Here is a 17,561-nt window from a genome sequence, read left to right on the forward strand (position 1 = left end):
CAAGTTATTAAAAACGTAAAGTATGACCACATTTTATAAGATCATCAACATGAACATGTCATTAGAAATAAAAACAGAAAACTTTCTGATGACTTCCTATTGTACTTAGGGATAAAAATCTAAACTTACAAAGTCTGTAAGGCTCCCTATGATTGAGTTTCTTCCTTCTTCAAACTCTTTCCAAACTCAACTACATAGGCCTTCAATTCAGTTCCTCAAATTTACTCATGGTACAACTGCTCTAATTTCCATAATGCAGCCTCTTCCCTCTCATTTGAATCTCAGTTCAAGTGTTAATTCCTCCAATCTCCAGACCACCACCCACCCCCACCCATCATTCTCAATTTTTTTTGTGAGCTTCCCTGTTTTATTTTATCACGATACCATGTTTTATTTCTTCATAGACTGTTAACAATATTTCTGTCTTATTTTCTCATTTATTACCTGTCTTCCTCACTGAAATATATACTCCTTAACTTCTTCTCTCTTTCAACACTAAACTCTTATATCTGCAAAAGATATTTATTACCTAAGTTTTAGAAACACATAAGTTTATTTAGCAGGCTACAGTTGTGGCTCAGTGGTAGAGAGCTTGACTAGCATGTGTGAAGCACTGGGTTAAATCCTCAGCACCATATTATAAAAAAATAAAATAAAGGTAAAATGTCCATCTACAGCTAAAAGATGTTTTTAATTATAAAAAGTTTATTTAGCATTATCATACTGAAGATACACATCAGACTTTTCTGTTATTTCTAATATGAATAGCTGACATAAAAGGAAATAACCTATTATTTTATGTGTTTTATTTCTTTAGCTGTACAGAGAATTAATACTATTTTTTCCTCCTCAGGTATAAGACTCAAAAAACTCTAGGGCTTAAGTGTTTTTCTTGCACAAAGGAAAAAGAATTTATAACTATTGAACAACTGCATAAGGTTCTAAAACACTCAAAAGAGTTTGTTTACAATTGTGGAACCTTGAAAAAGACCAGTATGAAATAAAAACTCTAAAAGTCTTTGAAATTGCTACAAAATACTAAGTTATAAAATCAATAACTTTTGTAAAGTTGAGATTCTAAACAATATTATTTAAACTATTGTCTTTACAAAGAAAATATTGCTTTAATTTCTGAGCAGAATACATAATAGATTAGCTAAAAGAAAAACAGTTTAAGAAAAAAATAGGAAAATTAAATGATAAATGATAGATCCAAATGAGAATTACATAATTCACTTTCATTTTCTTTTATAAATTTGTTTTAAGAAGGTGAAAACTCTTTTTAGCATGAAATGTACATTTTCACTGTGCTATACCATATGTAAATAAGTAAACATACCTGTTCTGATTTAAGTACATAAAGTTCCTGATGGAGTTTATCGTTTTCACTTGATTGATCTGTCCCAGGTGAGGACTCATTTGTTACTGATGGTGAAAATAACTGTTCTTGCTTGCTTTCTCTTCTAATAGCCACATTTTCAAAAGAAATTTTCTCTTCCACTACTGTTTTTGATTCTTCTCCAAAATCTTCACCTACATTAGATAATGATCCTTGAGAATCCTTGTTTATAATAGTTACTATTCCATCTTGCAAAGGACTTAAATGAACATCACACATGTTTATATTTTATGCTCTATGATGGTTAATTAGGAGTTCTAGCTCTTGACATCTCAATAGAATTTTCTCTTTTTCTTGCTTTAAATATTTGACTTCTTCACTGAGAAAATTAACCTCACCATGTTTCTGTTTTAATTGTTCAAAGAGATCAGACAGTTTCTCTGACAATTCTAGCTTTTCTCGCTTGGTTACCTCAAGTTTTTCCATAAGTTCTGTTGTATCTTTCTCAACAACTTCACAGATTTCTAATGCCTCTGCGACAAAAGCTTTGTCAGTATCAAGCATGGCACTTTTCACTTTGATTGTAGCTGGATTTATTCTTTGTAAATGAAGCTCTTCATTAAGTGCTTTAAGTTTACTTTTATACTCTAATTCTTGTTTGTTTTTACTGTCTTCTAAATCATCTTTTACCTTGAGAAGGCAAGTATACTCCTCCTGTAACTCTTGATAGTTAGCTTCAAAATTTTTTTCAGCAAATGAAAATGTACTTCTTTGATTTTCAATTTCTTCATTTAGCTGAATACACTGTTGCTTGAGGGCCTCATTCTCTTTTGTAAGCATTTCCATTTCTTTTTGCCAGCTGCAATCTTTGGATATGGACTTGCTGGAGTCAATGAAAATCAATTTTTCTTCTTGTTCAGCAGGAACATAAATTTTCAACATGTCCTCAAAAGCTTTTTTCTCATTTTTAAGAATGTTATTTTCTGCTTCAAGTTGTGAAAACTTTTCTTTAAGGTCATCGTCTTTTTCCTTTATTTGTTTCTCCAATAATTCAATTTTAAGTTGTAATTCCTGAACTTCTTGTTCAAGCGTACCTTTTTCTTTTTTTTCTTGTCTTAATATTTCGATTTCCTCTTGGAGTTCATGCATCTGAAGGGTCATTTCTTCTGATTTTGAATCCATGATGGACTTCTGTAAATCTTTTAGTTTTGAAATTTCCAAAACCAACTGATTCTGCTTAGTTATCAAATTATCTTTTTCAAATTGCATTGTTTCCATGTTTTGACTCATTAAATTTTGTAAGCCATCTATCTGCTGTTTATAGTGAATGCCTAAGCTATCTTCAAGTTTTTCAATATTTATTCGATGTTCAAATTCTAAATCATCTTTTAGTTTCGAAAGTTCTTCTTCATGACTAAATAGGAGCTGTGTTCTCAGCCTCTCTAATTCAGCTTCTTGTGATTCAGCCATTCTGTCTAATACAGCATTTTTTTCTTTTTCCAACATTTCAAGTTTTATCTTGTAATTTGTAACTTTTGCTTCATGTTTTAACTCTAGTTCTTTCCTAGATTCAGATGCCAGAACAATCTCAGCTTTTAAAGTTTCCACTGTACTAAGGGACTTACGTGCTTCATTCAGTTGACTTTCTTGTTCAGCTATTATCATTCTAGCTCTCTGAATTTGGTCCCTTAAAAAGTTCAATTCTTCAAAAAGGTCATCAAGTTGTCTCTGCAGAGTAGATTTTTCTCCTGAAACTATTCCTAGTTCTTCTTGGAGTTTTTCCTTTTGCGCATTAGTATCTTGTAATTTCATATTCAGTTCATTTATTGCCACGTTCATTAACTTTATTTGATCTTCATTAATTGTAATATTTAAATGTGATTTTAAAACACTCTCAATTTCTTCCTTATGTTGTGCTTTAAGTTCCTCTATCTGTGACATGTGTTGCTTTATTAACTCTTGTTTCATCTGTACTATCTGTTGCCCATACATTTTATTCATCTCTGCTCAGAGTTGTTCTAATCTTTTCTGCATTTCTTGTTCCACCATTTTCTGTACCACATCAGATTCAAACTGGCTATCTGTGTAATGATGTCTTTTCTGAAGGTCTTCAACTGTACCCATTAATTGTTTTATTTCTTCAGAACATTGTCTTTCTTTTTGCTTAGAATTAGCCAGCTCTAATTTCATACTTGCAATTTGTTCTTGTAATTCTCTCATTAATTTTTCAGTGGCTGTAACTTGATCCTTTAGCTCAAGATTCTTTTTTTCTTCTTCTGTTATTCTTATATTTAATGCCTGGATGATCGCCTCCTTTTCTTGTAATTCTTTTTTATTTGACTTTTCTACTTCATCTTGTTCCTTTAGAAAGAAAAGAAAATGAAAATATAAGAATGACATTTTTAGCTTCTGGCAACTTCTTATGGGTGTCTCCTTTTTATAAAATTCTATAAAAAGCAACTGTTGGGCCTGCCCCCCCCCCGTTTTTCCCAGTACAAGGAGACCTAGGACTCAGTACATATGAGCAAACAATATAACAGTTTTACCCTTCTTGGGAAGAAATTTCTCTTACACTGTGCTGTGATTAAATATTTAAATTTAAAAATGCAATCTAATTTGCCTAGCATGTGTGAGGCCTTGGGTTTGATTTCTAGCACCACCAAAAAAGCAAAACAAAACAAAAACCAGTCTGACTAAAATATCTATATAAACTATCACATTTTCATTTTTCTTATTAACTGGTCAATATTCTAAATATAAGTATTTCTGATGGCTAGTTATAGTACTACATACTATCTAGACACTCTCAGAAGACACAAAAATATAAAAACCGGTCCTCCCCTGGATTCCCATAAGAAACAAAAAAAATAAATAAATACCGGTCCTCCCCTGGATTCTAGTGATTTGAAGGTATTTCATGGACAAGTGCTATAAAATGAGAACAACAACAAGAACTAAAGTGGATTCCTTAAAGTCTTCCTTAACTTTATTCCTGGGGTTTTAAGTGAGTCAGAAATTTAGGGGTATGCAATGCTTAAGTGACTGAACAATAAGTGACACCTAAGACCACTACTGTATATTTACAGCATACCAACTTGGGCTTAGACCCACAGTTCACACAGAAAGATAAAAGACCATCAGATAATTTTCCCCAGTTCCTATCTTTGGAACTGGAGATTAGGCTAAGACAAGACATATTAACGCATATTCATTAAACAGTTAAGAGCTATAGTCCCAAAGCCAAGGAAATAAGTGAAATCCATATAACTGATGAAAATATAGGTAAGGAAGTAAAGTTATCTTAAGGAGACACGAGTCCTTGCCAAACAGGACTTTTAGGCGCCTTGAATAAATGTACTAAGAAAATGTAGGCATTGATCAATTGAGTATAGTTCTTGGAAGAAGACCAACGCACCATCAACCTTTTAGAAGTCTGATCCCTCTCGAAAAACCATACTGAATGCAGAAAACAATGTTGGGAGTTACAGCAAGGAGCATTTAAGAAGTTTAGTCTACAGACATGAACATCACTACTCTGAGATGGATGTAACAGGTTATCTCAACCTCATGCCACTGAACATCTGATTCCTCCAACACCCTTTCATCTAATACTTAATAAACAACTTTTTAAATTATTACCTGGCTTTTAAAATTCATCTGTCCATAGAAAGAATATAAAATCCAATGAGCTTAAAATCTGAAGTTTGTGATAATTATTTCTCATTGTAAATTCACAGTCTTATATTTAGACTTAAACATTAACCTCTTGAACTAATTCACCTCTGATATAGCTCAAGAAAAAAAAAATATGACTTCTGAGCCTAACAAATAAAGGCCAAATTTTGCACTACATAAACCAAGGTTATCTTGTGCAGCCTCTTGAGTGAGACTATGAGCTGTTGTCTGAGTGTCACATATTCCTTTTCCAATTACATCATATGTTATTACCAAGTGCTGAGCCTTCTTAATTTCTACACTAGAATGCAACATTAGTAAATTAGTGTAATCTATTAATCCTGGTATTTCTATCTGTACAATAAAGATAAATTTCCTCTATCTCCCAGAACGTGTTTGAGGTTAAAATAAAATAATTAAGGTATTTTATTTTTACTGAGCTTTATACAAATATATTCATATACTAGAAAGAAATTTATAAATCATTTGGAACCTATATAAAATGTAAAATCAGGACTGGGGCTGGGTCTCAGAGGTAGAGTGTTTGCCTCACACACATGAGGCACTGGGTTCAATTCTCAGCACCACATAAAAATAAATGAATACATAAAGATATCTTGTTCATCTACAACTAAAAAAAATTTTAAAAAAGTAAAATCAGTTCATGATGGTCAATTTTAGCTAAACTGTTAATAACTAGTTTTGAAAAATGTTAACATTGATATAAAAATCTGTTATAATTTTATTTCCTGATTTTCTATAAGATGAAAGGAACACTCCTCATAAAAGAAAATAACTTAATTCAACACTGTCCAACACCTAATATGATAACCATAATTCTTCATTCAACTATTAAACACCACAAATTCACAGTTTTCTTTGTTTAGTTTTTTTTCAAATTACATGGTTTTAAATCACTTGTTCTATGTTACAAAACTGTGAGCCCTTCAGTCAAGGAAACCTCTATTTTTAGAACTACACCTGAAAGAGTGGGGAATAATATACTTCCTGTTTGTGACTACTATAACACAGGAGGTTTGGAGGATTAGGATAATGAGCCTTTGACTATCAATATAGTTACTTCAGGTGCTCTGACAGAACTACTTCTCAAAGGGATTAAATTTTTTGAAAACTGAGAAATTAAAATATAATAATAAGAACAATAAAAGTATTATTGCTAACATTCAAATAAACAGTTTATTTTCATTACTAAAATGAATTACATAAATTTTAGATTATCTGAAATTATACTGCCTAGTGACAATAAGAAATAATAAAATCCTAGATCCAGGCACTTTCAACTTAGGCCTCGATTGTCTTTCTACTCTTACCCTCCAGAAAGACAATTCCAAAGCCTATTGCTTTCTAAGTAAATTACTTTTTGCTCCCTATACATTTTCAACATTTCAGCCTGGGTCTTTATGCCCACTCCATACCCCACAAAGAATATCCTGCCTATCTCTATTTGTCATGAATTCATAAACAATTCTCTTGATTACCAAATAGGTATTGAATAGCTGTTCCATATATTATACCAATTTATGGGTAAACAAAATATAAATAACACATTATTCCAATTTATAGATCTATCTCAAATATTACTTCCCTGCTGATGTCTACCCTGAATCTTTTCCTCATAATTCAGACCTCGTCAAAACATTCATAACACTTGTTACCTGCACTTACTTTTTATTTTGTGGTAACTTGTGTACATACCACACCTCTCCATGGGTTCAGTGAAGAAAGGGGACATCTTAAGGTCCGTCATATATCTTTTGCAAGGGTTACTACAGAATAGGTATTCTGTAAACACTTGCATAATCTTTAAATTACCTTAATTGAAAAGCATGCCATTCTCATAATTTTAATTTGTACATTTCCTATTTTTCAAAGAGGAGTTTCTGGAGTCAGATAACTGAGCTTTGAAATCTGGCTCTATCAATACATCACTTCTGCACCTGGATTATTTCCTTCATCTTGCATTGTCTTGGTACCATCATTTGTAAATGATAAAGGTACCCTTATCTCATGGGGTGGTAGTGATGATTCAATGCATTAATATGTGTAAGAGGCTTTGAATACTGCCTGTTATAGAGTAAGTACTTAATAAGTGCTAGTTAAGGCTTTTGTTATCCAAACAATATTCTTGTCTTGGTAATTTCTCAACTTCCTGTAGAATCTTCTGGTTTATAAAATATGCTGTATTATATGTATTCTCCATCTTCATTGTTCCCAGATTCTGTATTTGCCTACTTGCTCAAATTTATTTGAAACCCACAAATCCATACCAATGGTGCTTTCATAGACATTTGAAGACACACACAGAGTGATGGAAAGAAATTTGAGTTACTGTAAAATGATGTTCAGCTACATTCAAACACGGTGATCACACTGCCTTGTTTCAGCTCTCACAGAGCAAAAAAGAGGACAGAGATGGCAAGGATCAGAGTGCAGTGTAGTGCAAGGAGCTCAGAATTTCAACTCTGGCACCTGTTAATGGGGAAGCTTCAGGCAAATCACATCTGAACTTCAACTTCTCAAAAAAACAAACAAAAAAATGGAATCTACTAGCATGAATTGCTTTTAAGATTAAAGATTACAATCCATGTGATACATTTCCTACCAGGAGCACTTATTGACTAAATAATTCCCCCAAACTGGAATATAACTCAAGTGAATAAAAAGAATCAACCACAATTTTTTCTAGTTTAAATTTACAAATTTTCTTTTTCAGAATTTTATAATCATGGCTAAAATAAGAAGAAATACATTTAGTTGGAGGAAAAAGGATAAAAATCCTAGTCATAAAAATAGATTCTCCTGAGACTTTAGTTTAACATAGGCAGATCACTTTTAAGGAGCAGAGTAATGAGTAGTATCATCTTTAAAACTATTACTACGAAATTCTCAATGTTTTTGAAATATATTATTTTATATACTCAAAGAGTTTGTCTCAATTATGAAATTTTGGGTGCATATGCATAAAAAAAGATAAACACCTCCATTAAAAACTTTAACGTTAATTACAAAGCTGCTACAAGTAGGTTGACTTCCTTAAGACACACATACCATTTCATATACTTTAATTTTCTCCTGTAAGAAATTAATTTGCATTTTGAAGTCTTCTTTCTTTTTTTGATAATCTTCTAATAGATGGTCTTGTTCTTCAAGCTGTTGTTGATGAGTGAGAATCTGTTGTTTTGCTTGCAGTAAATCTGCAACTGTGTTACTGCGAGTGCTGTTTCGTAGAGTTTCACTAGCCTGTAACTTGAAAATAGAAAGAAATCTCAAAATATTAAATTTTGAAGTGACACTTTATTGTACCCTCAGCCCACAGGGGTTCTCTGGAAACTATGCTCACTTCATCGGCTTACTATCTCAGTCCACAAGTTTCCATGCTGTCAACATGCTGATAGGTCATGTGCACTTTGGGTAATGAGCCAAAGAATTTACCTTTCACATTATAAAGCTGAGAAGATAGGAGAAATAAGACAGGCAGACAGGCAGAGAAAAATGCGGACTGAAAGTTCTTCCTGGATTCTTGATGACTTTTCAAACTCTAGTTCCAATTTCTCTCAGAGTTCTGATTGTATTTCTGCCCTTAAGTTCTATAAACAAGCCTGTATTCTTACCTTAAATTCCTCCCTTTTGTTTAACGCAATTAGATTATAGTTCCAACTAAAGATAAATGGAATATATCCAGTTGTCAGTCTAGTTATAATTGAGAACCTAATTAACATAAAACCATACCAGGGTTGGAAAAAGTAGGGTGTAACTGCAGGTTAAATTTCTGCAAAAATACACCTGATAAGACTTTGTAGAATTTTTAAATAGAGACAGGGAAGAAGTACAAAGAAAACAACAGCAAGAAACTACCCAAGAAGTATAAATTAAATTCTTGATTAACATAACACTTATTCACTAGTTTTTCCAGTACGAATAAACAAATGGCTTTATAACAGATTTGTTCTAGAAAGTGAAAAAATTTAAAAATTCATTATAAAAATCGAGTAAGTCTTGTTCTACTTGTAATACTTACTTGTTGGAATTGAATCTGCAATTTTTGACTTTGCTCCGTCAACTCTAAAAATTTTGTCACCGTTTCGTCCCTTTCCCTTCTTGCCTGTTGTAAATTGGCGGTGAGCTGTGTGATAATACTATCTCCTTGTTTAACTGCTGCTTCAAATTCTTGTAAATAAAGGAAATCAGTGAAAATAATTACATTCTAGGCTTATATTTCACATAAAACTGGTTATCATTGTTACAAGCAACTTTTTAAAAAATATGAGATTCAAAACACATCAGTGGAATTCTTACAATTTGTATGCTATCTCCCACATTTGAAAGCTATGAGCTTTAAGAAATTTGTTTTACTTCCAAATCAATCTGAAAGAAATTAATGTGCACATGCAAAAAATTTTCACTTGTTCTGGCTTTTCTATATATCTAATTCTAGAAGCAAATGCCTTTATATTGGGGAGCTCCCCCAATCTGTTACCGGGCAACACCACCAACTTGTTTTTGGAGAGGATGAAACTGAAATCTATTCTGTCATCCTCATTAATATCCCATTTTCATCTTGATTCATAACTGATTACTTAATACAAGAGATCTCACTCTAACTGCAGATTTACAGGGACTTGCTGACATTCTTAATGGGTTTAAGTCATCATTTTAAAAAAAAATATGATTTATACCACAATTTTCTTTCAGGCTCATTAGAAAAACATCTGTCCTGAAATCACTGAAGTTATTTTACTCTATCTTATTAAGGTAAATAAACAAAGTAACATACATGTTACCCCTATTAGTTGAATTCTAGGTGTAAAATGGGATTCTTAATACTATGTGCAAGAACCCCATTTTTCTCGTGAATGAGATAATCTTAAGTTAACACCTGTAATTCTCATTAAATAAAAAAAACTATCACTAAAATTTGCTGGAGGGCTGGGGATGTGGATCAAGTGGTAGTGCACTCGCCTAGCATGCATGAGGCACTGGGTTTGATTCTCAGCACCACATAAATGTAAAATAAAGATATTGTGTCCACCTAAAAAAAAAATAAATATTAAAAAAAAATTCCTGTTTTTGTTTTTGTGAGTATCAAACAAAGGCCACAGAAGGTAAATGTACCTGATGCAATCCGTCAGTCACATAGGTGGCCCTCATTTCTTCCAGTTCTCTGTTCAGTTCTTCGGGCTCATGTTCAGGTTTTCCAACTAAATCGTTTTCTATCAACTCTAGGTGAGTCTCACTATAGTGTGCGCCTTGTTCAGAATAAGAATCAATGACACCAAATTCTTCTTCCTAAATTAATCCAATATTTTTAATAATTCAGTACTAGCAACATTCCTGAGAGAGGAATTCGAATATTGAATTCCATAGCAAAATCCACTTTAAAACATCACTCTTCACTTTGAAGTTCACCTCTATGGTAATCTGGTTTGCTATTAATGTGATAGTACCCCTAAACAGCATATCTGCAAATTTTGTTCCAATTCCATGTTATAATAAAAATGAGGTAACTTTGTTTTGTTAAGCAGTAAAAAAGATCTAGTAACTTTTAGAAATCACATACAGAAAGAATTACATACAGGAGAAAGCTTGGTTAGTAAGTCAAATGGTTTTAAATAATAAAAAATATTAGTATCATGAGTAGTTTTATATACTGTACCATTAATAAATTGGTAGGCTTTCCTGTTTTCACCACATTACAGCAATCATTTACCTGTATAAAAACAATTTCCTGATATATTATGATAGACCAAATTTTATTTACCTAACAATAATATTTCTACTAACTGTGTATCTTTTACATCTAGGGAAAATGCCTTAATAGCAAAACAAATATGGTAATTATATTTAACTGAAGTATCTAAGAGGCATATCAAATGCCAATCATTCCTCAAACATCTAAGTTCTTACAATGCAAAAGACACTTTCATTTAAGTTAACTGAAGTTCTAAGTGCAGTTCCTATTTAGTCTTCAGAAAGAAAACTAAAAGCTTCAAGTTACTAGATCTTCTTTTACAAAATGCTTCCTTAAAATTAGCTAAATATATTTTTAAAATTAAGCCTTATTTATTTTCAAATAAAACCATTTACTGGTATAAATTTTATTAAAGGCTAGTAAGCAAGCCAAGGGAAATAAAGAGGTAAAGAACACTCCCCTAAAAACTTTCCTCTGGGGATAGTACTATTGCTAGTCATGCATATCCAGACAGATGTGGGGGCTTTCTTTAACATATCACCACTTGTCTGTAGAACAGATATTTTGTAGTAAGAGAAAGGAGGATGATAGAATATGTATATAGGGTTTAAGGAGTGGGAAATTAATTTCTTATCAATTAATCATTTAATTGCCTTTTTACCACTAAGAATACAAAAACCAACTTCATTCCTGCCCACATTCCTGCCCATATCTTAAGCCTTCACAATTCTATGTTAATAGAACCCAGGAGAATGAAATTGTTAACATTGAAATATGTAGGACAGACTAGTCAGAATGTCTAGAGTTAGGATTAAGTCTGTATGAGCCATGACACATTAAAAAGTAAAAATCCTAGGACTGAAGATGTAGCCCAGTTGTAGAGCATCTGTCTAGCATGTGCAAGGCCCAATACCCACAACTGCCAAATAAAAGGGGGAGAGGGTCCTAACTAAGAGACTTTTAAAAAATCAGTTTGATTCCTCTACTTTTATTCTAAGAATAATCTCTGAGAAATAAAGCTAAAGGGAAGGCAAAAAAACAAGTTTTGTTAACACATTATTGTAATTGGTGAAAAACCACAAGAATGTAGAATACTACTTCTAGATATAAAGTCACTTGTGATAATTTTCAAATTATAATACTTCGAAATTTCAATTAGTTTTTCATGACTCAGAAATGACACATTCTAATTTTAGTACACACTAAAATTTCTATTTTGAAGTAACAGTGTAATAAAATGAATATTTGTAAATATCATCAAAGATCATGTCAAATACCATGTTATCAGTATTACATAAATTATTTATCCAGTATAATAGTTATATCTAATACCTCTATAGCAAATATTCAGTTAGTTCTCCTCTAATTCAGTTTAAACATATTTATAATGCCCCACAATGAGTTGGTTAGGATCTATCTCCAAGTACTTTCTGGCCATCATGTTGCCCATTGTAGAGTTGTCTTGAAGTGCCTGGACTGTTATGATCTGCTCTGAGTTCGCTGTTTAGCCCTGAGTGCTAGTCACAATGCAGCAGGTTGAAGACAGCCTACTGGAGGACTGTCACAACCTTCATAACTAAGATTCTCAACTTCTTATCTAAGATTTTTTTCATAAGTTTGCAGAAGAGTTCTCAAACTTCACCTCACTCTCCTCCATTTCATTCTTCTCATCCTCATCTTTAGTTAGTTGCAGGCCTTCCCACCAAATTCCCCAAGCTACAGCATATAATACTCATCAATATACAAACTGAAAGCCCTGTTTCTCCACTCCACAAAAGCAGAGTTGCTATCTGATCTTTGCTCTCATCAGTGATGAGACCTGAGTCTCCTTCAGGCAACAGACATTTTTGACAGAAAAGTGATCTCACCTCCAGACTGGGAGGTATGATAGTCAAGCAGCTCAGAAAGGCATCAGTAGTTATTGGGAATCCTCAGAGCTTCTAGGTTTTAGAGAGTTTAAGAGAATGCCTCTGAAATTTTTTTCCCTGTAGTTTTCTTTATTTTGTGCCAGCTCAGAAAAAAGCTCAAGGCAAATTTTAACAATGTCTTTGTGAATGACTTTCAAGATTTTTCTCTGCTGAAGCATTTTCTTGGGAGATGTTCAGAGGCAGGTCCTCAGAGAACCACACCATGGAAAAAGTTGAGATAATTCTGGTTTGCAAGTACAAGGCTAGTCTGAGCAACTTAGCAAGTAAGTTTCAAATAAAAACAGCTGGGAATGTAGCTCAGTGGTAGAGCGACCCTGGGTTCAATCCCCAGTAACAAACACACACCCACACTCAAACAACAAAAATAAAAACTAATATGTTAATTTAAGAACATAGTTTTTTGAGCTGGGATTGTGGCTCAGCGGTAGAGTGCTTGCCTAGCATGGGCAGGACCTGGGTTTGATTCTCAGCACCACATTAAAAAATAATAATAAAATAAAGGCATCGCGTTGTGTCCATCTACAAAAAAGATTCATATTCATTCTCATTCTCTCTCTCTCTCTCTCTCTCTCTCTCTCTCTCTCTTAAAAAAAGGACATAGTTTTTCTATTAGAAGCCTACAATAAATTCAGACTTATGAAATATACTAAGTTGCTTAAACATTCAGAGTAAAGAATAATTTTCCATGTACTCTAAACTTGGGAGCAAAGAAATGACAATCATATCTAAAAAGAATAAGATAACAAAGTGATACTTATTGCAAACATATAAAGAAGGCAGGTATTTCTTAAGAGACCAATGCCTATTGTATAGTTTATCACCTAAAATAAAAATCATCATTGTCAGGCATGGTGATGCACACCGTTAATCCCATCTTCTCAGGAAGCTGAGACAGGAGGATCACAAGTTCAAAGATAGCCTGGGCAACTTAGTGAGAATCTATCTTAAAATGAAACTGAAAAAGGGCTGGGAATGTAGCTTGGTGACAAAGTGCTTTCCTAGCATGTACAAGGCCCTGAGTTCAATGCCCATGCACACGCACAACACTACAGCAACATTAATTCCAATAAACATTTATATATATAAATGTGTATATATGTGTGTATATATATATATACACACATACATATATATACACACATACATATATATATACACACACTAGTATTCAAATATTTGTAAAAAGCATTACTATAAAAATCATACTAATTATAAAATTTTTACTGTGTTAAATGGCTATCTTAAAATGGTCATGGATCCTAGAAATGCAGACTCACTTTCCTAAAAACCAAGATAGGGCTGCTATATAATTAAGAATTAAGCAATTCAAACAGTTAAGACTTTAGCTAACCACTGGAAAAAGATACAGCAGTAAAATATTATTTTCAGTTTTTCAATCCATTTATATTATATTATGTTACCTTAAATTATATTAAATATATACAGAAGCATATAAATTTATAAGAAATAAAGTACAAAAAATCAATAATTTCAAAAAAAATATCAATTTTATCTATGACATTTTTAATTGGGATATGTTAGTCTTACCTCCGAAGTATAATCTTCTGCTGTGGTTGAAATCTCACTTTCCGGCTACAACAAAAGTAAAACATGATTACAATTATGACATTTTTCCCCTGCTAAATATCATACTTTACAAAAAAAAAAATCCTGCTTTACTAAGACGTTGCTGTTAGTAACGATAGAAAATTCAAAAAAATACTATTAAAAAACTAGTAAAAATTATCCAAATCTTTAAAAATTTCATTTCATTATGAATTATAATGACTTATAATAATGCATGTAAAGTTTATAACAAGGCATTGTTATAAATACAAAAGTACCAAGAACTTTTACATATATAGTAGATGTCATCTGTAAGCCAAAAGCATCAAAGACACCATTCCTCTAATTCATGTAACTCTTTTAAATAAAAGTAAATCCTTAACATGCCATCAGAAAGTTCAAGTTCTTTATAAGAATCATCAGTTCTTGATGCTAAAAAGTCAATGACTTTGTCAAGCTTCCCTCAGGTGGATGTTAATGACTTTTCACTGCCACTACTTTCTAGTTAGAGGTAGAATGTTTTAAAATCTGGATGAATACTTACATCAATAGAAAAGACCTCCTCATGCTTAAGCATTTCTTCATTGTTTAGAGTTCTCATTATTGTGGATTCAGGCATCACGGCTGATCCAACACCCTGAGAACTATTTGTGAACATCTCCTCACTCTTTGATTGATCAATATTCAAGCCATGAACATCATTTTTACTGCTTGAGGTTTTCTTCTTTTTTGGCTTCTTATGAGGGTTTTGTCCATCCAATCGAGCTCTTCTTTGTCAAAACTGGGCAAGCTACAGGAAAAAAGTATCATTAATATCAATGATAATTTTTCTTTGGGATCACTTTATTTAAAAGATCAAACTATCACCAAATTAAAACGATGATAATAATATAGATGACTTCACAGTTTCAGAATAACTATTGGATTGAATATTTGGGTTGTAAAGGTTGTAAAACTAGGTACTTGTGAATGAACTTATTAAATATTGTGGGGTAAGAAATGAACATGTCAAGTCTAAAGAAGAGGAAATTAGCTGAGTTAGGGGAAAAACTATTCTATAACTAGAATAGGGGAATAGAGGGACTCTCATTCACAGTATAATCTCTGGATTTAAGATTATATGAAAATACACACAAAAACAAGGAGCTCCAAACACACTTGTTCTGGTCTACTACTTTATACAAAAGATATTGTTTATAATTATCTTTTATACAAAAAAGATAATTAGCCTATTAGCTATACAAATGCTCAATGCAACCATATTTGTAGTGGGAAAAACCTTACAAGTAACTTAAAATTTTAAACAACAGTGTTTTCTACCCTTTATCATTTGTCTGTCATCATCAGAATTTGTACCAAATCCTAGTCGCCGACATGTTATCATTTACTTAACATATTTTAAACAGTGTATTTTCTTTAAATTTATTTTAAAAGGAGATGTAATCTCTGGCATAAATTGAAAGTTAATATCACTTGTTATTTCTTTTAAGAGATAAATTGAAAATAAAAGAAATGATAAATCTATTATTGAAATTTTAGTAAGAGGTTGCTGAAGGCTATGAAAAAAATGAACAAAATAAAAGACTGTTAAAGAGAGACAAGCATCAAACAGATTTTCATTATCATAAGCAGAAAGAAAACTGAAAAAGGTAAAAACTTTCTTACTATACTATCCAAAGTTTTTTAAGACCTAAAATATTTTCTTACCACCTAAAATCAGAAGTACACATTATATACCAGGTAACACTAGAACTAATTATGGTGAACTTATATTAAAAATGCCAATGCAAGCAATTGCTATTAAAGACTTTGTGATATAATAGCAGGTATAAAGTAGTATTGTAGCATATCTATTTCTTTTGATGAAAGGAAAATTACACTTCATTTTTTAAAAGATAAGGCAAGTCTCAGGCTCATAGCTTTCAATGATTATATCCAGTATGAATTTAAACATCATTATATTCATAGGCATAGGTAAATTCTGGAAAACTACAACCTTAACAACTTTTGTTTACATTTGGAGTTCAGATTACAGGTATTTTTCCTATTGCTCACTTACATTTTATTTATTTATTCTTACAAATTTTTTTTGATGGACACAATACCTTTATTTTATTTATTTTTATGTAGTACTGAGGATCAAACCCACAGCTTTGTATGTGCTAGGCAAAGGATATATTGCTAAGCTATTACTGTATTTTTTTAAATACAGTAAGTATTCTGATTTTTATATAAAGCAACTACTGACAAAGACTTAACTTTAATTTGAGCTCCTGAACACTCTTAAGAGGAGAAAAAAGAAGACCTCATGTAAGTTCCTTTCTGCTTTAGAAAGAGGAAATATATGCCTAGAATTACCATAACTCTTAACCAGACCAATTACAAAGACAGCAAATAAATTTCTTATTATCTAAAGTATTAAAGCAATCTTGCTAATGTTACTATCAAAATATGTGGCAAATACATTATTTATAAATAACATTTTATACTTAAATTATCTGCTGTAGATGAAGAAAAGCATATAAACAAGTCCTATTCCCTTAATAAAGATATTTAATTCATAAGTCAGAAATAGCTCATGATTATACTTACAGAGAATAAAAATATATGATATTTAACATTTTTCCCAGTTATTTAGTAACTACCCAGTGTGTTGAGGAACAGGTGCAAGACCAGTTGCCTCTATTTTCACATTATTAAGCTGCTGAAATGTACTTGAACTACTTGGAGCATAGCAGATCATTCTTAAAAATAAACTAACTAGAATATTGGCAAATACTTTATCTATAAATAGAATCAGAAATCCAGGAGCATTATTTAAAAACATCCCTTTGAGAGAATGCAATGCCAAAAAATAAATACTAATAATAACATTTATAATATTTATACTCAATTTCAGAAACTTCTTGAAATATCACATTTCTGCATCAGAATATATTTAGTCAGCAAAATTTATCAAGGCAAAGATGAAGATTTTGCTTAAAATTCCAAGTGTTAGATTATATCAATAATTTATATCTAATATTTATTCAAATATCAAATATATAACAAAGGAAAAAATTATTAACTTTGCATTATAGAAAGAATGACTTAGATCTGGGGATGTGGCTCAGTGGTAGAGTGCTTGCCTAGCAAGCACAGAGGGCCCAGGTTCAACCATCAGTACAAAATGAAAGATAGATAAATAAAGAATGGAAAGTTTGATTTAAACAACAACAACAACAACAAAATAACAAAAAAAACCCTCCAAAATACTAATATCTGTTACTAAATGCAAAAAAGAAGCACACAGATATGGAATAAAAAGTAGAAATAGTTCCATTATAGTATTTAGAATGAATCA

General features: G+C 31.9%; 1 protein-coding gene across 1 annotated transcript in view; it reads right to left on the reverse strand.

Moving 5' to 3' along the window:
- Nucleotides 1–17,561, reverse strand: part of LOC143389191 (A-kinase anchor protein 9-like) — a 71,024-nt gene that overhangs the window by 36,019 nt on the left and 17,444 nt on the right. The window contains 7 exon segments of the mRNA XM_077108019.1: nucleotides 1,340–3,700; nucleotides 8,084–8,281; nucleotides 9,054–9,205; nucleotides 10,144–10,321; nucleotides 10,689–10,742; nucleotides 14,201–14,245; nucleotides 14,763–15,008. Of these exon segments, the coding sequence (XP_076964134.1) occupies nucleotides 1,340–3,700; nucleotides 8,084–8,281; nucleotides 9,054–9,205; nucleotides 10,144–10,321; nucleotides 10,689–10,742; nucleotides 14,201–14,245; nucleotides 14,763–15,008 (3,234 nt within the window).

This window comes from Callospermophilus lateralis, unplaced genomic scaffold (assembly GCF_048772815.1).
Source record: "Callospermophilus lateralis isolate mCalLat2 unplaced genomic scaffold, mCalLat2.hap1 Scaffold_112, whole genome shotgun sequence".
Lineage (NCBI taxonomy): Eukaryota > Metazoa > Chordata > Mammalia > Rodentia > Sciuridae > Callospermophilus > Callospermophilus lateralis.